The 23137-nt window shown below is 40.5% G+C and overlaps 1 protein-coding gene across 6 annotated transcripts; it reads left to right on the top strand.

Annotated features, from left to right (window-relative positions):
- Window positions 1-1464: 1464 nt before the first annotated feature.
- tmcc1b (transmembrane and coiled-coil domain family 1b) lies at window positions 1465-17766 on the top strand. 6 transcript variants are annotated; one of them, XM_080026256.1, is made up of 9 exons: window positions 1465-1518; window positions 5492-5650; window positions 9070-9113; window positions 9833-10603; window positions 14234-14653; window positions 15568-16064; window positions 16176-16311; window positions 16392-16454; window positions 17510-17766. In XM_080026256.1, exons 4-9 carry the CDS (start codon window positions 10019-10021, stop codon window positions 17612-17614), a joined length of 1806 nt encoding a protein of 601 aa, XP_079882382.1. In that variant the 5' UTR covers window positions 1465-1518; window positions 5492-5650; window positions 9070-9113; window positions 9833-10018; the 3' UTR covers window positions 17615-17766. The 6 variants fall into 6 exon arrangements, with proteins under 6 accessions (XP_079882382.1, XP_079882381.1, XP_079882377.1 ...); XM_080026255.1 differs by having other exon boundaries at window positions 16392-16517; XM_080026251.1 differs by having other exon boundaries at window positions 16392-17766.
- The last annotated feature ends 5371 nt before the right edge of the window (window positions 17767-23137 follow it).

The following is a 23137-nucleotide window of genomic DNA, read 5'->3' as shown; positions in this document are numbered from 1 at the left end:
TAACTACTCTTTTTGAAAAGGGTAACTAACCTTTTTGAAAAGGGTAACTAACCTTTTCAAAAGGGTAACTACTCTTTTTTTGTGTACCTTATTGTAAAGTGTTACCCTTTTTGCAATGAAGTCGTACCATCAGTTTGAGAGCCAGACCATCATTCAGCCGGTGATAGAATAGGCCTATTTGCTTTAAGAGAAACGAGTTTAGTGATGAATCAATCAATTCTCAAAAAAGTTGTTAATTTATTTAGTCGTCCTTTAGTATATTGTGTCTCTATAAATAGCCTACTTGAATAGGTATTTTAACCTTTTCAAAAGGGTAACTACTCTTTTTCAAAAGGGTAACTACTCTTTTTGAAAAGGGTAACTAACCTTTTTGAAAAGGGTAACTAACCTTTTTCAAAAGGGTAACTAAACTTTTCAAAAGGGTAACTTGAACTAAGTGAAATTTGCCTAAGTCGAGAGTTTGAGAATGCTTTTCCTCTAATAACTTTCAAAATGTTCAACTTTTTCAGGAGTTTGAAATTACCTCCTCTGGAATGGGCCCCAGGACCCCGAAAATATGAAAATATATGAAAATATGTATGTGGATCTGAAATGTTATTTTCCAAAAATGACTCCACAGCCCCATTCTAAGTGGATGGAGAAAATTCAAAAACTTACCTTTTCAAAAGGTAAACTAACCTTTTCAAAAGGGTAACTAACCTTTTCAAAAGGGTAACTAACCTTTTTGAAAAGGGTAACTAACCTTTTTGAAAAGGGTAACTAACCTTTTCAAAAGGGTAACTAACCTTTTCAAAAGGGTAACTAACCTTTTCAAAAGGGTAACTACTCTTTTTCAAAAGGGTAACTACTCTTTTTGAAAAGGGTAACTAACCTTTTTGAAAAGGGTAACTAACCTTTTCAAAAGGGTAACTACTCTTTTTTTGTGTACCTTATTGTAAAGTGTTACCCTTTTTGCAATGAAGTCGTACCATCAGTTTGAGAGCCAGACCATCATTCAGCCGGTGATAGAATAGGCCTATTTGCTTTAAGAGAAACGAGTTTAGTGATGAATCAATCAATTCTCAAAAAAGTTGTTAATTTATTTAGTCGTCCTTTAGTATATTGTGTCTCTATAAATAGCCTACTTGAATAGGTATTTTAAGATAAACCTTTTAAGCTGGATTCTGCCAGGTTTAAGTGGGTTTGTTTGGTGGGAAACGTATTGCCCAAATAGAGTTGTACAACTCTGGCCTACAGCGAGTCTAAAACAAAGGCTACTTCAAACCGTTTATACGAAATAGGCCTATGTATTTTTTAAATCATTGTCCTCAAAGGTAGCCACAGCCCTGTGGTCGCTTTCACAAGCATACTTACAATCTCAAATGTATAAAATAGTCATAAACCCATTGCTCGGATGGGACTGGTAGCTGTCTGCTGCTCAGCTGTTCTGACGTGGAGCACGCTATTTGACGTCACCGTGGGAGTGTTCCACCGTCGGGAGAAATGAATGGTCATCAACACAATCCTCTCAGCGCCCATGTAAGTTGAAGCAAGCAAAACACACATCTTTTTCGCGAACCGGTCTATGAATGAAATGTCTACTGCTACGCGACCTGCACTTATATTGTGGTTGATTTGCGTTGTTTATCCCCTCCGCTGTTTGCCTGTCGCTATCGGATGAGGCTGGAGCGCTGTTAGCCTGAGGCGGCGAGTAAGCGCCTGTTTTGCCACCCAGGATAGTCTGGATGGGCGATGTTGAGTAGCCTATAACCTGCATTGAGAAGTGTACGATTACGAAAGGCGATGTGTTGAAGAGACAACATTTGATTTGGGAAGGTGCAACTTTAGAGGCAACACCTAGGACGGCCGGGTTCAGTGAAATACAATGTTTTGCGTTTGTTTTTACTACGGTTAAACCAGAATATGCCATTGATTGATATAATTTGGACTTTGTCCTCAGTTATGCACCGGTTGATTTGATTTGTAAAGAAGGGGGCGAAGGATCTAATGCAAACCTGTGGAATACACGTACGCCGAAATACAAGACTCCGAGGTGTGACAGATGGTAACCACATAGGCCTAATATCCTCAATCTGAGTTTACCTGGTAGCCTATGTTTGAGCTGGAGCCAGTTTATGATGGTATGTGTGTCAGGTTTGCATTTCAGTGAAAATGTAGTTTCACTTAGCCTAATAATGGTAGGCAAAATCAATGCCATATTTGGATTCGGATTATTTAAATGGCTCTGAAATATAACTTTTTGGTTGTAGACAATTACAGTTAGGCTACTTCATTATCAATGTTAGATACGATAGTTTGATGGCCATCAGTTGGAGGAAGTAAACTATCACCACAAAGCCATGTCAAGTTAGCCTATAACACAACAACCAACATCTGCCAACCAACATCTGCCAATCTTCAGGATTGGCACCACCGGATTTTTTGCACAACAATAATGTTGTTGATAATTTGAGTCCGTTTATTAGCTAATATATTAAAATTAGCAGTGAGATGAGGTAATCAAGTCAAGTGCAAGTCAACCATCCTGTTCAGAAGCCGAGCAGCACACATAATTTGTCACACACAGCATTATCGAAACCTGGTATCAATAACACACAAACTAGGTGAGCCGGAAGGCGGGTTATTAAACTGCACACTTTAAAGTTTGAGTCTGCTGTCAGATACGGTTCCCTCCGACAATTGTTTTGAATGCTAAATATCAAATAGACCCTAGGGGCCTATCCGAAAAGTCCAATCTCCTAACCTATAAGCCTCCTTTCCTATACCTTAACCCCTAAACGTCATCGGGGTTAAGGAGAGATGAAAGGTGCTTCCTATCGAACATAGGAAAGGACAGTGCTGTTTCAAATGAATTCGACTCCACTTTTCCTAACCGACGTCATTGCGCGACGGCGAGTATTGCTGACGTGAGTCACTAGCGTGAAACTTCACTATTCTCCGAAAATGGACTACAACAAGCGCTCGTTTGATCCATGCGTTCTTTTCATATTGATTTTAATCAGGTTGTCGCCAACAGAGTGAGAATCACTCCCATACATCCCAATTCACATGTGGAATAAAAAGAGGCTACACTTGTGTTGATGTTGAAATGAACTGCCCCCAGTAACTTCATTAAATGTGAAGTTGGTATTTTATTTTCTTATGGTGTAAATTATGTGCTACGAAAATAACTATTATGATGTTGGTCTTTTATGAGTTCTTTATTATCTTTAGCCTGTGTGTGTGCGTGGGGGGGGGGGAGTATTTTGTTTTAGCCGAGTTAAATCTTCCTCTCTTCTCCTCTCCTCTCTTCTGTTTTACCTCTCGTTCGTATTCGTGTAGAGTCGGTAAACTCCGGCGGTGGCCTGTTGCTTTAAATCTTGCCGCCGCAAAGGATTATGGGATACCACTATCTACGTTCCTTTAGCAAAGGTTGGTCAGGAGTAACCTATGCTAAAGGAGGGTTAAAGGATGAATCGAGGCTCCTTTCCTATGCATTTTGGTTATTCGGATTCACCTATCTGCCGAGCACTTCCGGGTCATCTCGATAGGAAAGGAAATTTCCTATGCAAAAAAGAGTTTTCGGATAGGCCCCAGGTCTCTACACATTTGGAACGTAATAAGGCTGTGACCTCGCCCCGCACAGACGCGACGGTGTGCACCGTAGAGTAAAATGAACGCGCTCCGGTGCACCACGTTAGCTCGTACTGGTAGCTACAAAAAGAGCCGACAAGCTACGAAAACTTGGACAGCGGTGGATCCTGACTTTATCTTCCACAGCGGTTAGCACCACCCTACAAAATAGCGACAGACTACGTTGACATTTTCAGGAAACGTGTCCTACAATTTGGTGTTTTTAACGGACAGGCCTACGGATGTTGGCTAACGAGCAGCTAATTTCATCCTCCTCTTATCTTAAGCTAACGTTAAACCCTCGGGTTCAGAGTATTTACAATTACTTAAAAACGATACTCGTGAAAACAACCCAGTGTTTATCTACACGAGTTAACGTATACAATTATCTTCTTTCTTCATTTTGAAGCAGACTCGTTAACTACAGTTATCTTACATGTAGCCTAATGACACCGAATGCACCTGTAACCTACTGAGTAATTTAAGCTAACTAACCAAGACTACATGCTGTTTCTAAACTCTCAAATGTTTTATATTTAAATGAGATTTTTTATTTCGTGTAATAGTCTTATCCAAAGGTAACTTTATTCTTACGCCGGTAGGTGTTATTACCTGGTTATTACTGAAGGGTGGAAAAGATGATCTCATCGAAATGCACGACGGCTGAATCCGCCTCTTAATGCGATGGTTTTACATTATTTGAATTATTTTATTGCAGTCTTGGCTCTTAAAGTCAGGTATTTGGTTCATGCCCTGTAGATGGTCCCAAGCGGTTATAATTCAGCACTTGGCTATTAATTAACATTACACGATTAATTAAGCTAAAAGCCCTTGGAGGCTTAAATGCTGTAAATGAGCTTCGTGTTATTTTTTTTCCCCATTTTCATCTTCGCTGTGTTACGTACGTTCTAAAGCAAGAAAAAATGTAATGCTTCATCTCCAGCTAGCCCAAAGGGGGAGCCCAGATTTCATGGACAGGGCTTTAATTTATCTGATTATTAGTGGCACTTTCAGGTCCTCCAGAACTGCCTGAAATACACAGACCGGTGTATTATTGCTTTTGGGGTTTATAGTTGTTATGGTGAACATGTTGCTTAATTACATATACAGACTAAATGTAAGTCCAATATTCACTATTATCTATGTTTTAGCCTCCAATACGCTTTAAAATGTTCACCAGCTAAGGGTCTCTTTGTCGGTTTCAGCTGTTCGGTTGGACTGTATGAGCTGACAGTGTTCGCCTCTTAGCTTACTATCAAAATCATCCTGACTTCTTCTGATGTCATGTGAATGGAGCACTATATGAATTGTTTTCTGTGGATGACTGTGACTTATCAGTCAGAGTGGCTGAATACATTCAGAATGCATTAAAGGTAGTTCTCATAAACTGCACACAATCATGATAGTTCTAGACGATTGTGTGAATATGACTTATTGTTTTAGTGTACTGGTAGTGAGGATTGTTAACATAACACCTCAGTAAACAATATCTGACGGATCAATTAACCGTATGGTCCTATTTACTGCATCACTTTCCCTATGTATTTTTGCTATTGATTTATGTTTTAAATTGATTAAGGTTGAGGTGAAAAGGCCCAGCGACAGGGCAGCGGATTTTGAAGTAACAGAGGAAAACTGATTTAATGGTTACATTAAAAGTTAAGCCCACCAACATTTGACCGAGTCAGCAGTCTGATGTTCTGCTCTCGTCTGCTTTCCATGCGAGGTGCACTTTATGAAGAACAAGCCTAATGTCTCATTTACCAAAACATGTTTTGCCTTGGGTAGACAAACGTTGCTCCAGGTTACCTTTTTTAACCTTTTTACAAAAGTTTCTCATGTTATCTTTGCATCCGTTTGTCTGCTTTTTTCTTTGCAGCATGTGATTTTTCTAAATGTCCACGGAAACAGCTGACTACAGTTCGACAGCTATCCCACCAGATTTCCATTTGTAATAATTACACAGAGGAAGCAGTTGGATTAAGCCTTTATTTAGTAAATAAATCCACAAATAAATGGCTGATGACCACATCTGAAGGTATGTTTAACTCACTGACTTGTGTTCCCCAGTTTTTATTATTTTAACTAAAGCTTAGTTATTGTTTTTGATTGTTAATAGATTTTCGCCCAGAAATATTTTTTATCTCGATTTACTATATAGATTATAGAGTATAAGTTTAAAAGAGGAATAACAGTCTGAACTAATTTTCTCATGCATGTTTCTATCAGGAATGAAAATGGTTATCAGCTGCAAGACAATGTCTCGGCAAGCATCAAAATATGACTTAAAGAAAGCGAACTGAACAATGCAGAAGAAATGCGGACTATATAGGATTTTCTTCTCATTTTCACTATTCAAAATATTTTTAAATAATTTCTAAATGACAGCTAATCTTTCCATGTGAAATATATATTTTATTGTGTTTTATGTATTGTTTTGTATTTGTATGTGCAGATGTAGCGATAGTGAAATAATGCAGGTAGCAATAACCCAAGAAGACTGCTCTCATGTTGCAGAAATGTTTCTTCACTACAAGTCAAGGCTTCGATGCTTTTAGACATGCAAACCACTCTGTAGATGGTGTGACCTTGGAGCACTGCATGCATAGAGTGATTGGCGGACGTTGGCTGACCCACTTACAGAGAACATGTTTCCCTTAGCCCAGAGGAGTCGGATGTCGTATTTTTCAGTATAAAATCAGATGAAGAATATAGATTCCATGTCTGTGTGGAAGTTTTTTTCCTAAATCTACTTGAGTTTTGATCTTACAAAACGTACTGTGATATGTTGCACTGAATCAAAGAGACCGTTTCTTCTCAGTCAGTGAGTCAGTCGTTTAAAGGCATCCACAGAAGTCAGAAGTGTTAAATACGTTCTCCACATAGTTTCATTAGCTATATTTTACAAGTGATAACCGTAACATTATGGTGTGTGGTTACCAAAGCGAAAAAAACTATTTGACCCTCTACCTGGCACGTGTTTTTACAGTAGCAGCCAACGAAACATGCTTACACAGAATGTTTGACATAACTTCATTATTTGTTCGCTGTGTTGTCAATACAATGCATGCAGGTTAGAGTTACCAGTAGTCTGTTTATACCCAGAGTATTTCCCTACAGAGGGAGGGGTTGCTTAATGTAAACAATCTATTGACGTTTTCATATTTTTTAAAAGTAATTAGAAAAATGAGCAACAGCAGTAAGTGAACCCTGATACATTTTTTTACACATGAAGCAGCTTTAGTTGAAGGATGTTAATTAGCAAGAATTAGTAATGAAACTCTTTTTTATAATTGTACTTTTCCACCACCACCTACCCTTTATACAAAGTGCTTTCTTATCTAACAGCAGTAATGAGTCACTGTTGTATCACTAATGGAGCATTTCAAAGGCTTTTTTGGTGTTAGATTGTGCTGCTGGCTTGTTAAGTGATACGTTGTAGTACTGCTGACTCGTGGATTAATTGTTCTGTTTGTCTGCAAAATAAACCATGCACTTCATAGTTAGCCACCATGACTTTAGGCTTTGGTTATTTCCTTCATGGAAACGCACGGCACTACTCACTATGCCTTCTAGAAAAGTTTAACTGTACTATTTATAATGTACAGAAAAAGTTCATAGAAATGTTGGTTTGCATGCTGAGTAAATGCTGTAATTCAGGTTTAAATTAACTCATGAATATGTGATTTTGAACACATGCAGTGCAAACAAATCAAGCATTTTGTTATTTGTTTATGAGCACTGGGCACTTAAAAGGGGTAGATTTCGAGCAGTGAAGCCAAAGTACCGAATTTCATCAAATGATTTTGATCAATTGTGATCAATTTTTCAGTCTCTATGTAAACACATAATCCATGCCCCAAAGCATCAGTGTCCAAAATTTGGGTCTGTGGTTTGAGCTCTTAACTGCCTTGTGTTAAATCAATCACAGGTACTGTAAACATATATTTTTAAATGGATGCTCCATCTGGTCATGTGAGAATAGGGCTGTGTTAAAAAATCGATATTGCGATATATCGCAATATTTAATTTTGCGATATCAGTACCGATTTCCAGTTCTAAAAATTATTTTTCTTTTCAGATTTCTTTTTAATTAAAAAAAAATATATAAACATTTTTTTTTAGAGAATTTTTTGGGCTTTTCAAGGCTTTATTGGCAGTGCAGAGAGATGGAATGGGGCAGAGAGGGAATGAAATGTAGAGAACTGACCACGGGTCGGATTTAAACCCGGGTCTGCTACAAGGCCTGAGTCTCTAGGTGAAGCCTCTATTGAAGTTATATTAATTTTGTTTATAAGAATACTTAGGATTCACTGTGTTCTCTTACATTTTTGTTCCTTGTATTCACTGACAATAAGGAATACTTGTTGTGCATATGCACCTTTATATACGTATGTTCAGAGACACAAAAGCACAATGATGCGTTTTCATTTTCAGTGTGTCCTGTCCAGTTAGTGCATGAGTGAATTGCATTTGTGAGAAATGATCAAATTGATCAAAAACTAGTATTTAATTCGTATTTGGTATAGTTTTAGCTATTTAAAGAAAGCCTTCACATTGTTAGCCCCCACTCCTGATACGAGCTGGGCAGCAGAGATAGCACCTTTAAAGCGGCTACGAGGAACTTTTGAATATCTTTAAAACAGTCAATTTTTCCTCTGATGATCAAAAATTACCTTTAACAGCAAACAAGACAGTGTAAATAAAGCTGTTTTTATATAGTTTTTATCAATGCTTTTGTTCTGGTCGCACACCCAGTCCGATTATCGGCTTGCGCATGCAGGCTCTATGGTCACATATTCGAATTGGGCGCAGATTTCAGTGTAGCGCAGCAACGCGATATGTGTAGCCTAACGCCCCAGGTAAGGGAAGGGGAGCCTTGTTTGAGACAGTTATTTGTCGTCATAATGGCTTATAACGGGGCTGAACCATCATAGAAAAAAGGAAAATTCGGGGCGCCCTTAGCTCAGTTGGTAGGGCGTCCATTTGACACTCGCATCGGCCAGCACGCGCTAGAAAACAGCTTTACGACAGCTGGTGTCATAAAAATACTACCGGTTTTGTCCAAAGGGGCCGCCAGCCGCCAAAGTTCTTCGTAGCCACTTTAAGCAGATTCATAAATATTATTTGGAACAGTGTCTAGAGCTACTGTCTTGCTAGTGTTGTCATGTCATGCATGTATGCTGTAATGTACTGTAGTTGCCATTATAAACATAACAAGGTTCATTTGTTTAAGAATTTAAACAAAGGTCCATTAGGTCATTGACAATTTCTCATGGTCAGCATGTTGGAATCTTTTACTGTAAGCCTCATCAGCGTATAGCGTTCCTTTACATATCCTTTCTAACCAGTTTCTACTAAGTTGAAGGTTTGTGTTCCAATTCTGCCTTTTCTGTAAGATGTTATTCTTCTTATTATTTATGTTTTTTTCTTTGTTTTAATGTTTGCTTAATTTAGCCAATCCTGAGTTCTGAGTCCGTAGAGGAGAAGCTGGGCTGATGGTAAGTTACACTCTATCTCACTTCTCTTGCTTTCTTTCTCATGTTTGTAAACTGATGCTTTGTATATGAGCCAACACCTGAGAGCCACACACTTGGAATTGTACTACAAGTTACAGGATTGAGCCTCTTTATATGTGATATGATATATGAGATGCGAAGAGGAGACTGCCCTGGATTGCTGAACACCTTAAATAAGTTGAGAAAAGGATAACACTCACTATTCATTTAGAATTCAATTTACATTTTCCACACTCTGTAGTCCCTTTTGAAGCATCATCAAAGCACTTTCAATTCTGTTTACTATTATTTCCATAATGAATAGTTTCTGAAATGTAATTATCATCACTTGGATTAAGTACAGTTGGCCTTGAATTTCATGACATTTCAGAAACTGTTCTCAAATTTTGTTTATTTTGTAGACTTTGTTGTTTTGTATTACTGGGTTGTAACCGTCAGACATGCCACATTCCGATTGGCTTAAAGGGATACTTACTGTTTTCATTCAGCAGAGATAAAAAAAATGGTAGCTTTTTAATTATTTGATTTTTTTGACAATATGAACAAGCACCCTTTTTATATTGAACTGCAAACAAGTGGTCATGTCTGTGGCAACCCAGTTGAAGTTGTTTATTGTTTATTTATATTATGCAGCTTATTTTTTTTCTGTTCATACCTCACTGTTGCATGTCATAATTCATTTTATTTTCCTTTTGTGGTAGACAAGCATGACATTGAGCCAAGCCACAGATGCATGCCCACTCAAAAGGCCCAACTGAGCGCCATCCCCTCTGCTTTCCGGCATTCGACCAGTCTCTCAGAGGGGGGGAGGGCGGGGGGTGTCTACGGGGCGTAGCTAGTCCCCTGCACCCCCTTGTAGAACCTCACTGTGAAACTGGAGGTCTCAGATGGATCAGGGTAGTGAGCAGAGTCCAGAGGATCCGGACACAGGCCGAGTGGTGCCTGGTGGCAGGAGGGCGTCGGAGCCCGATCACGGCTTGTCCAAAATCACCCATAATGCCCTAGAGAACATGGGAGCGTTGGGCCATGGCCTGAAGCAGTTCTTCCAGCCACAGCGCCGACGCTCCTCCGTTTCCCCACATGACGCCACCCTATCCTGGGCAGGCGCCCCTCCCTCCGAACCCACTGATGTAGGCTCAGATGTAGGGGACGCTCCTGCCTCCTTGGCCCTCCCTTTGGATTCTGATGCTTCCGCCCCTCCCGCAGCTCTGAGCCGTGTGCTGCAGCAGATCCGAGGTGCTCCGCCCATGATGAAGCGCGGCACTAGCCTGCAGAGCCGGCGCAGCAGGGTTGGGGGCAGTGGTGATCCGCCCCAGAAAGGAAGCCCACAGATCCACCGGCGCAGCACCCATGAGGCCCTGCTGCAGGCTGGACGCCCACGCTCCTCCTCCACCACCGATACGCCCACCTGCCCAGCCCTAGCTGACATGCTGCTGACCTCTGGTTACCACTCCACTGAGGAGCCAGACAAGGTGAGTGTCTCAGTCCCGCAAAACCATGGTCGTGCAACCGTTAATTGCATGCGTGCGTGTGGGCTTGCCCTTCACACTCCCTCTTTCAGACATTACTCATGTAAATCTGAACACACAGATATGATAAACCACACTGCTAGAATCTGTTATGTTTACTAAGCAGGGACTTTACAGCAACATCTCCAATGCTTCGCACAGATAAATGCCCAGAGATATTTATAGATACCATAGAAGAAAAATAAGTTTACATTTTTTCTTTATGGTGTAATTTTTTTTAATCCAGTAATGTTTGTCTGTACAGTGAACGGTTCAGGAACTGCTAATAGCTAATGCAATATCACTTTTTGTTTGTTGCCAAACTGAACAAATAAAGATTGAAAACGGGGCTCAAGGTCTTGACAACAGTAAACTGACTGACTCTATGGCAACGTATCTCCTGCTTGGTTGTGTAGTTCGGAAACTCAGAACCTGTTTATTTCAAGTGACAGTAAGAAAATAACAGTAGCAGTAATACATCCATGAATAGTAGACTTTTCCTTTTCACTTGATGCAATTTTATGCAACATTACGTTATATCATGTCCCAGCATTCTTGTATCCCAGAACACTGCCAGTCTCTGCCAGATCCTAAAGTTTTGAATTAATAGAAAACGTTTGCTTTAGGATAAAACATTCAAATTCAAATTGTAACACCAAGAGACACTGTGCGCTCTTGAGGAAACACATGCGTTGTATTTGCTTGCAACCTTGCTGTGAAAATAGAAGATAAAACTGAGTTATGCAAGGAATTCAAAACTAAGGGAATTTTGCAAATATGTTAAAAGGCTGTCAAGGGTTCAGATGTGCCTGGATGCACCGGTGAATAGGGAGATGAGCTGTCAGCAGTGGAAGGTCAGAGATTCCCTTTGAGTTGTTGGTCACTTGGTCACTATGTGCTTTAAGCCTTTCTAAATTTAGCTTCTGCTTTCTCTGAGAGTACTTCAGGTCAGAGACTGCTTGCAGGGCTAAACAAACTCAAACCAGTGGGATAATTATTTCTTTGTTTGTTTTTGATCTTGAATGTTCATAGGGAAACTGCGTATTTAGGGTGAGGGAGTTACATTCCGTTGACAAAACAGATTAAAAGGAAAAATTTAATAGTTTATTAAATTAATGTCATTTGAAAAAAAGTACAATAATGTAGAAAGCCTGAGACAGTCATAAGAGCAGACGATAACAATTCACACATAATAGGGTCATTGAAGTAGGGGGTTAGATGTCTGCAGTATGACAGGAGAATCGCTGGAATGACAAATGAGAATAAAAACATCGTAAAACGAGAGGCAGTGACACTGTCTTGCAGATCTTGGCAACTCCATTGGCGGCTGGAAGTTCTTCAACAGATGTCATAAGCAATGTGGAAACATGTAATCCCCCTGTTCTTGTTTGTCTGACCATATGACCTTTCATTTGTAATTGACAATGCCCAGCTGGTTGATTTACACTCTCTGGAACACTAGTTGTCTCTTTGTATATTTGCCACCACGCTTGGTAACCCTTAGAACAGATAAAATAAATTATCCAAGAACCTGTCCTGACATTAATGTTGTCTGTGTTTAGAATTTTTTTTTTATCTTTCGTCCTGTGCTATGAGAGACGACAACTTTACATTTGTTTTCAGTTTGTGTCAATTACCAAGATTTAATATTTACTGCTCTAGTTGACTCTCCTTGCATTCCAATCCCCATACTTCCCTACTATTTAGTATGTTAGAAAAAGATTTAGGATTTCCCAATTATTTTGGTCAGAGTTAGCATGCTTAAAAATACTCAGATGCCTACTACATCCGGTCGAGAATTTTAATGTGGAAATCAGAATGCTTTTTGGGTGATTATGACAAACAATCCCATGCTCACCGAAAGTGACGTCACAATCAGCAATGCCACGGATATTTAAGCAAGAGGCAATGTTATGATGAAATAAATAAGTTAAAGTATCTCCCAATTGTAGCATACTGCATGCTCACAAAATATTTTTTAAGATCAGCTGAAGTATTTAGAAAAAAACAAAAAAAAGTATGCAAATTTGGAACGCAGCCTCAGTTTGAGTCTTAGGGGCCACTCACACTAGGGCCGTGGCCCCGTGCCTAAGCTAATTTGCATACTAAAGTCTAGAACGTTTGGCTAGTGTGACCACGCCATCCGTATTCCAGCACGGAACAGCCCCTTGGCCACGGCACACTTGGGAGAGGTGTGCCGTGGCCAAAGTACAGATGCTAATGCGATGACACGCGCACAAGCAAGCGCACAGGCGGCGTTCCGGCCTAGGTGTGGTCTAATAAAAGAGGGAGAGAGCTAAATAGGTGAGCGCAGAAAGAAAAGCAAAAAGGTTTTCGTGTTTACTCACGTTCGTCAGATAATTTTTTTCTTTTTCCTCCTGTCAGCTGTCCTTTTACGCATGGCGGTGGAGAAGAACCCAAAACAACACACTCCGCGGCCCGGTGATAAGGAAACAGTAGCCTACACTAAGGCTTAACATCAACTTTAGACTTAAGACACTTCAAGTGTCTTAACTTAAGACACTTAAAAAAACGATCTCTGCCCATACAAAAAGTTCTGACTTGGATTACTTGATGGAGCGATCGATGTGTATAAAACCATCCGGTACGTGTGTCTGATGACGGGCCGTTATATTAATAATAAACAGCGTGCTGCACAGATATGAGACTGTTCACCGCGACCTATTACGTCAAGGCTATCTTTAAAAAAAACAATAGCTTAAGGATTCTCGTGACTCTAATGTGGAAGTGGAATATATGATGCAAATTTGGCCGGATAAAAATATTCACAAACAGTCGTATAGCCTACAAGTAGACTACGCTCCAAATCCTAAACGCGCACGGTGACGTAGGCAAGGTGCAATCGTGCCCAGGCCACGAGCAGTGTGACCACGGGCCAGCGGGGGGAGTGGGGAGGGGGGGAATCGTGCTGAATCTTCCTGCAGCACGGAACAGGCAAACGGCCCTAGTGTGAGTGGGCCCTTAGGGTTCTGATCACTGTTTATGGCTTTGAATCATTTGGACTGGGCTTTTTAACTCAATTACCTCTTGATAGGTAATGTTAAGATTAAAAACTGCTCATTAGGCTAATCCTCAATTTACTTGGTCTATTTTTGAGCTTATACTTCAGTGTGAACATTTCGACGCACCTCGCATACACAATCGATCTTTGAGTAGACAGTATGTAGGAGGGAGGACGTTAGTATGGCTATCCGAACACAGCCATTGTCTTCTGCTGAGAAGTCAAAGGTGAATCTTTGCTTAACAGGCGCCATCTGCTGTTGTGAATGTGAATGTGTAGTGACATATACATATTATTTCCAGAAAAAAGTCTTATATTCAAGACAATATAAAATAAACAACATTTGATAGGGTTCTTATTAGGGCAAACCTTTAACAATACACAAAGAGTCATGATAAACAGACATTACTATTTTGTCAGCATTACATTGCCTAGGGCACAATGCACAATGATGCATGATACAATTATGCTTTGATAAACAGTGTTTTAAATTTTCTCTTGATGAACTCAAAACTCAATTATTCACTTCATTCTTTTATCCTTTTTTTCTGTGCACTTTTTGTTTTGAACAGCTGGATCGTTATGATGGATCAGGCCCTGCTGTGTCACCCAATGCCCTCCCCTACAGTGCAGATGGGTATGATGTCATTGACAATACCCCTGACCCCCAGCGAACTAAGCAGGCCATTGCGCAACTACAACAGAAGATCCTCAAGCTCACGGAACAAATCAAAATTGAACAAACTGCACGTGATGACAACGTGGCCGAATACCTGAAACTCGCTAACAACGCGGACAAACAGCAGAGTGCACGCATCAAACAGGTGTTTGAGAAGAAGAACCAAAAGTCAGCTCAGACTATCCAGCAACTACAAAGGAAGCTGGAGCACTATCACCGGAAGCTTCGAGAGGTGGAGCACAACGGCATTCCTCGCCAGCCCAAAGATGTTTTCCGAGACATGCATCAGGGGCTGAAAGACGTTGGAGCCAAGGTTTGTGCTTTCCTAGTGCACTCAGGCCCCCCCCCAGCCTCATGGGGAGGGTTTTTTGACTTATTTTGAACAACAACAAAAAAACATTGGCTTTGGATGGAAAATGTATGGAGCCCCTAAAGTGGCATGGCGAGAAACTTTTTTTTCGCCCTTGTCACTTTAGGGGCGCAGTTAAAATGTATTGCTTTGTTGAACGTTAAAATCTTTAGAAAACGAAAAAAATAAAATGTTAAATTGGTGATGAGTCTCTTCATGATCCTGTGTGGGTCATAATACTGATTACATCCTGTATTGACAGTCTGTTATGAGTGTTTTGCCTTTGCACTGCGTCATCTATTATGATTGTTACACTAATATATTTGGCATATATAAGGTTTATTGTGATGAAACAGGATTTTTATACATGCCGATGTTACAAGTATAATAACAAAGCTTCTGTGCCCCCTCTGTGCAGTAGTCAGACAGCAGAACTTTGATGCAAACATAACTTAAGTCACATATAACATTATGTGGCTTTTGTCAGCAAGTGTCCATTGACCCAGAACCTGACACACACACAAACACACATTGCAGTTTCCATACAAATACAATTTTGGCCCAGTGCTCAATTCATACCAAGTGCAAAGAGGTAGACATGCATAAATTCAATCAACAAATTATTGCATGTTATTTTGTCATTGCATTCTGTGATTTTTATCTTAACATTCTTCAAAAAAAAGGGAAAGTAATTGCTTGGCCAATTGACTGTCAGAGATGGTGATTTTCAAACCTGAATATGGTCTGCTCAATATTGAGCACATGTCTATGCCTATCTATTGCATCAGTTTACCATGGTACAACCAGATGTTTTATAGCCTAAGTTTTTCTATTGCTATGCAACTTGTAACAGTCTCAATGTTCAACTATTCTCCCAGGTGACGGGGGGCCTCTCTAGTTTCTCTCAAGCCACACACTCTGCAGCTGGAGCTGTGGTGTCGAAGCCAAGAGAAATCGCCTCCCTAATCCGCAACAAGTTTGGCAGTGCTGATAACATTGCAGGCCTGAAAGACTCCCTGGATGAAACCCAGGGAGACGAAGGTGTTTGTCCTGGGGGAACGAGGGCCCTTGGGACAGGACAGTTGCAATCCAGCCCAAAGTACGGCAGTGATGATGACTGTTCTAGTGCCACTTCTGGCTCTGCAGGAGCCAACAGCATGACTGGAGCCCCTGCAGGAGCCCCCGGGGGTCCTCCTAGCTCCAAAGGTAATACCCTTGACCACGCCCAGGCCTCAGGCTTTGATGCTATCCTCCATGAGATCCAAGAGCTCCGGGAAAACCAAGGTCGACTGGAGGAGTCTTTTGAAAGCTTAAAAACCCATTATCAGCGGGACTACACAATAATAATGGAGGCCCTGCAAGAGGAACGATACAGGTATCTTACCATGTCATATATACTGCAGCATAGTGGGTCTGTATGGGTAGTATTCTAAACAAATTCTCCTGTTGTTGGTGATATATGGTTGTTGTCGCCAATATTGTGCAGGTGTGAACGTTTAGAAGAACAGCTCAACGACTTGACAGAACTGCACCAGAATGAAATTCTGAACTTAAAACAGGAACTAGCCAGCATGGAGGAGAAGATTGCTTACCAGTCTTACGAAAGAGCGAGGGACATTCAGGTAAGCTTCACCCAAAATTGACACGTTTCTTCTTTGTGGATAGAGATATTTCACTGGCCAATTTTGTCTCTGACCTGTAGGAGGCTCTGGAGGCATGTCAGACTCGCATCTCCAAGATGGAACTGCAGCAGCAACAACAGCAGGTGGTACAGCTCGAGGGTTTGGAGAACGCCACGGCCCGGACTCTACTTGGAAAACTTATCAATGTACTGCTGGCTGTCATGGCAGTCCTTTTGGTGTTTGTGTCTACGGTGGCTAACTGTGTGGTCCCCTTAATGAAAACACGCAGCCGCACGTTCTCTACGCTACTTCTCGTCATCCTCCTTGCTTACCTCTGGCGGCACTGGGATGCTTTCTCAGATTATCTGCATCACTTTCTCCTGCACCCCAGATGACGGGCTTAGAGAGGCTTATTTTAAATGATGAATGGACAGAGGGTTTGGGGCTGATGGGTAAAGGGAGGACATTGGGTTTTGAATCTTAATTGTCCTACCTTCCTCATCAGCAGCTTCTCAGAACACTCAGAGGGATTGCATCAAAGGTTTGTCACTTTATCACTTTCTGAAATGTGTTTTGAGAAGAATGAAACAGAGACTGAGGTGGAGAAAAAGGCTAGATGTTTGGCATTGACTTGGTATCTCTGGTGTGATTGTGGAACAAGCGTATACTCTAAGGGTAATTTGGGCATAGTTGAAGGAGAGGCTGAGAGAACTGCACACTTGATTTCTCTCTTCTGAGTGAATTTGTTTACATATGGAAAACGGCATTGTTTCTCCACAGAAGAAATTGTAAATCAGAGTTTTATTACTTTTGATCAGAATCAAGTGGTATTGTTTTTAATTCACTGCTATTTTTTAATACATCATTAAACATATATATATTTTTTTCTTTAAACTGTAATGAGCTGACAGTGTTTTGCTGATTTAGTTGTCCACTTTATTTTTCTGTAAGTTCTCTCTCTTCTGGTCTCAACAGTCAGTCTGCTGTTTCACTCCGCTTTATTCAGTCTTTTCGAATTCTCAGCTTGTGTGACCAACTCTTCCACTTCCTGCTCACTACACTCTGGAGAATGGGCTGCTTGCACATCAGCTACAATGCTCTTGAATCAGAATCATCACTGGATCAAATATAAGTGGGTTCTTGACCTGTGTCTTTTGGATATGTAAAGTCAATGACACTGTTCTTCTGCCACAACCAGGATATGACTATCAAGAACTTTGATGTGGATTTGCAGCCCTGCCCTCTGGGCCAACTGGATCCTTCTATCCTGGAGGCTTTCACTTTGCAGAAGATTAATCTATGAACTGAATTAACATACTTGAAGAGCGGATTAAAGTGCTCAAAGACTCAGTGCTTCCGTACTGTTTCTATTAGTGACAATGAAATAGTAATACTTTTCAGTTGATTTTTAAATTTTTTTAAAACAAATAAATTTGCTGTTTTAAAAAGGTGAAATTGGAAACTTTATTTGTGTTTGTCCCCAATGTCATGGATTTGCTAAATTGTACATTTAACATTTATAAAATCCTATTGATTGGGTCACTTTGGTTCACCTGTTGACCTTTTTTTAAATACATAGTATAAGGTGCAGTGTGTTATGTCTGAATATTTAGTGGCATCTAGTGGTGAAAGTTCTAGAATGCAACACTCCCTAGGTAACCCACGCATCTTCCAACAGAATCAGTGGCCCTCAAGGAAGTTAATAACTAAAGATGGCATCATCCACTGCTGCCTGAAGTTTTTCCACAATATTAAGTGATGAGGTGAAGATGTATCTAGTACTTCTTGGTCTTCGAACAGGTGCATTTCCCCAGGACACCTACTTTAATAATCAATAAAACTTTATTTATATAGCACTTTTCATACAATCAAATGTAACACAAAGTGCTTAATACAACTCCCCACCCCCCACCCAGAGATATGCATAAATGCAAAAACATTCCCCCTCCCACCCATCCATACCCCAAAATAAGAAATTAATTAAAAACAGGAAGGAAACTGCGCTGAGGAAACGCCATCATCAGAGAAAACACTAGAGACTGTAAAACTAAAACAATACAAAATAAAGAGATAACATAAATAAGAGCTCTTTATAGCGATTAATAAAAACTTTAAAAATAAAAATTATAGATAAAAAATAAATCAAATTACATAGGATAGAAATTAATGAAATTAGAATTAAAAATAGTGATAATAAATAAAATAACTAATAAAAGTAGTTATAAAAAGTAAATAAAAGCAGGCTACATATATAAAATAGGCTATAAAAGATATAAAATAATGATATAACTGAATAAAAAGTTGCTTAATTAAAAAACCTGACTAAAAAGGTACGTTTTTAGTTTGTCCTTAAAAATATCAACACTCTCTGCGGCCCTCAGGTTATCAGGCAGGGTGTTCCACAGACGTATGCATATGACCATTACGTTTGTCCATTCTGTGCTACTAAAGAATCATGGCAGTGCAAAATGGTGGCCTCCATGGTGGCAAACCCTGCTTACAAAAAGCTCATTCTAAGGAAATAGAATAAAAAAAAATATTTAAGCAATTATACATTATTTAAAAACATTATTGACTACCAAGTCTATTCTGTAAAATGTACCTTTAATTAAAAGAGTAGGGCTAGGCTAGGCCTATGTTTTGCGAAAAGGCCTACAGGGCTAGTCACTAGTTTAAAGAATTAACAGCCCATCCCAAAATGTAGGACACATTATTAATCTTTAACTAATTTAGATTAAGGGCCATAACACAGGCATAGGCCTACCTATTACTATTTTTAAAGTGTGACAGAGTGGTAGAATGATGGTCCATTGGTCCTCAAGATAAGTAATTTTTTCTGTAGGCCTATTTGGTTAGGCCTACTTGTTGCAAAGGTGAAAAAAATGGAGCCTAGCCTTAACTTAGTTTACTGGGCTACTCCTACCGCCAACATCTGGAAGTGTAGGGTAGGTAGGTAGGGATGCCATGACACATGAGACTGCCTTAGGAAAGGGCTGTTTGTTATTATTATCATTAAGGGTGGCTGTTGAGATCCTGGTACCTTGCTGGAATAACGTTATGGGTCATTAAAAAAGGAATCCAGCATTCAATTTTACTTCTTACACGAAAACGTTTGTATATTACGACTTACTAAAATGTCTAGCTAGCCTAACTAAAATAAAAGAGCTGACTGATTATTTTACCGTTGCTCAGCAACGTGGAAATCTGTTAGCAGTTGTTGGTTTAGCTTTAGCTGCTAAAAAACAAACTGCACGCAATAGTAGCAAGCTGAACGTCGAACATAAAACTGATTATGGTTGTTTACAGAATCAAACCATTAACGTTAAATACATCTAGCTGTTGATGAGGAGCTTAGCAAGTTGGATGTCACTGAAGCAGACACTTAATTTGACGCAGCCAGGTGAGTAGGTCTGGCAATCTGCCAATATAACGAAGTAAATTAGTTCCCTCCTAAGCCTATTACAAAAAGCATATTCCCTACATTAACCTAGCCTACTACTTCTCATTTTATGAATCTCATACATTTGACATCAAAACTAAAGTGTGTGATTAGGCCATTAATGAATTAAAATCAACATTTAATTCAGAGCCCTGGATGAAGGGGTCAAGATAGTAAATACTGGTAGGCCTATGTTTCATGGGGAGATTCTGACCTTGAAAACTCTGAAATGAATTTGTCATTCTTTCACATAACCTAAGACTAAATTGCATTTTTATGCAATGTGAAATTTAAGTTAAAGAGCAATGTGCAGGTTAGAGACCCCAGTTAAACAGCATATAGGAAAAAAATTCAACTACTCGATTTAAAAAAAATTATTTAAAAATATACATCACAGTGGCTTCTGGAGCTATTTGTGTGCGAGAATTGTTCATCCGCATCTTAAAAAAGGTACAAGGCCGTGACGTCACGGGAGGGACTGCGGTCCATTCGAACAATAGAAAGGAATGCGTTTTAGTGATATTTTGGACACCTGTAAACATATATTCATGTGGATATGACGGGACACAAACTTAGAATTGTGATCCCATAATGTCTAAGAGACCAGGACAAGTCAAGGATCAGAAAATAAAACTAAATAATAACAGAAATATGGACGGGAGTGATGGCATGTTTACAGGCTCACTATGACTTACTACTGAGCGTTAGCTAAGGTGCTGTGTCCACGTCGCAGCCAGACTACCACAAGCCTACACTGCGATCATGTTGTAAATGGTTGCTATTGTTTCAGCAGTAAGTGAACTAGTGTTGTGTAGGTTATCTAACACGGACAGGAGTAGCCTATTGATACCTGTTATGAAACTATAGTCTCGGACTAATTGTAACTCCACATGCTGCTGCTCTAACGTTACCACACGGGGGAGAGAGCGGGCGGGCGAGCGAGAGAAAGAGAGCGAGTGATTTATCAGATGTTTTCTACAATAGGAATAAAAGCATTGACGATCAAATTAAAGTAAATACAACATACAGTAAATTGATTATGACCATGGGTTATGACTTGTTAGCTAGTGGTTTTGCTGCCAGCAATAAATTATAACCACACGTTGCTTCTCTCACCATTGAAACTTACTTTGGAAACTAACTTTGGAAGTTTAAAAACATTAGCAAACAAGACTTACAGTTCATAATGTCCGTGGTATGAATCTCTGACGGCTCCGTGTCCTGTCCTCCCTAGCTAGACCCATAGGTCTGTGTCCCACCGTGTGTCCGTGACCGTCAGTCCAGCTGCGGCTCGGGACAGAGATTGTGAAGCAGCTCAGCTGTTTATTAAACCACGCAGGTCCTGTTGTTGTATGGGTATCCCCTCCTCAACTTCACCGTGTCACGTAATAAGCCTCCTGTCCTGTCTAAAATGATCGGGAAAACACCGTGTGTTTCGTGAGGGAGGTGGCTGCGGCAGTGATAGTAGTCCCGTCTCTTCACGTCTAAACACACCCGGTGACTACAGCTAGCTAGCGCGGCTTATGTACTGTTACACCGTGGACTACTTTTCCACAATACACAATACTTATCCATTACTTTAAAAAATGCAATGTAAAACTACAGAACAAAAAGGAACCCACTAAATGACAACAGTTCAATTCACTACTACCTACTACTGTGCATTAGGTTGAAGCTGTTAGGTTCGGTCAGGTTCTCACGACTCCCTCCCGTGACGTATTCGAATGCTGTGAACTTTTTAGCAGCGTAGCTCAAAAACGCCACTTTTCTCTCAGAATTTACATACTTGTGTTTTGAAAAACATATAAAATCCTTCATACTCTTTTTGAATGGGCATGTCCAGAGTAGGTTATGAATCAATCTCGGTTTTTTTTTAACCTGCAAATTGCTCTTTAAGAATGCTGTTGGCGTAGCAGATACTGTTTCATAGGTATAACTTGTTTCCAATCCTGTTCATTGCAGGCGATCTCTCTAGCTTCTTTTTGAGCCACTTATTCTGCCACTGGAGCTGTGAGCAAAATCTCCCTCAATCTGCACAAGTTTGGCAGCACTGATAACATTGCAGCCCTGACAGACGTGGGAGAAACCCAGGGAGTAGAGGCTGTTGGCCCTGGGGGAACGAGGATACTTAAAACAGAACAGCTGCAGTCCAGCCCAAAATATGACAGAGAGGAAGACTGTTGTAGCTGTACTTCAGGCAATGTGGGAGCCCGTGGAGGTTCTCCTAGTTCCAGGGACAATACACCTGACCATGCCCAGGCCTCAGACTTTGATGCTATGTTCCTTGAGCTCCAGGAGCTTAGGGAAAACCAAGTTCGTCTCGAGGAATGTTTGGAGAATGTAAAAGCCTGCCACCAACTTAAGTACACAGTGATTGTGGATGCCCTGCAAGAGGAACGATACAGGTAGCATATGTAGCTTATCACTCGAAAGGTTTGAAAATACCCATCTCTAAAATTAATCTGTCTTAATTTTCTGTTGATACAATTTTGCAGATGTGAACGTTTAGAAGAGCAGCTCAATGACTTGACAGAACTGCACCAGAATGAAATTTCGAACTTGAATGAGGAACTAGCCAGCATGGAGGAGAAGATTGCTTACCAGGCTTACGAAGGAGCAACAGATATTACCGTAGGCGTCGCTGCTATAGGTTTTTTTTTATCGCAGCAGACATTTGGACATGACAAAGCAAGAAAAGCACAGGTGTTAACTTAAAGCTGCAGTTGATAATTTGAGCCGTTGGGATCCCAACGGCTGTTTCCCCAACGCTCTACCTGCTGTAGCTCCTCCCTCTGAACGACAGCTTCGCGCGTTCATGTGAATTCAGTTACATTGACAGGAGACAAACACCATGTCCGATTCCGAGGTGATTAAACATTAGTAATGATAACTACATACGTACATATTGAGCATACATTTTAATCACAGACATACCATGTATGTTAGCTTAAAATCATTGTAAGTGTGCTGGTAGGCCTAACAAAAGTAGCTGTAACAGCCAGGCAAGATAGCAAACTAATTGTAACAGAGCGGAGAGGTGTGTGTGTATCTCCTATCAATGCTCCTGCTCTGACCGCAGCTGGGAGGGGCTACTCGGGCAGTGTTGCCAACTTAGCGATTTTGTCGCTATATTTAGCTACTTTTCAGCCCCCCTGGCGACTTTTTTTCAAAACAGCGACAAGCGACAAATCTAGCTTTTTTCTGGTGTAATTGGTGACTTTTTCGCCGAAGCAAATATCACTTTTAACGCTTCTCAACGAGCAGCGGGAGCCTCCTGGCCCGTCCCCCGTCACAGAGCACTGACAGACGGCCCGGTCCTTGCGCAGCAGCCCCTCCCAGCTGCGGTCAGAGCAGGAGATAGCCTACACCTCTCAGCTCGGGGCTCCC

The sequence above is a fragment of the Ammodytes marinus genome (genome assembly GCF_949987685.1).
Source record: "Ammodytes marinus genome assembly, chromosome: 4".
Classification (NCBI taxonomy): domain Eukaryota; kingdom Metazoa; phylum Chordata; class Actinopteri; order Uranoscopiformes; family Ammodytidae; genus Ammodytes; species Ammodytes marinus.
The sequence above is the reverse complement of the archived record's forward strand: the minus strand, read 5'-3'. Positions and strand labels throughout refer to the sequence as shown.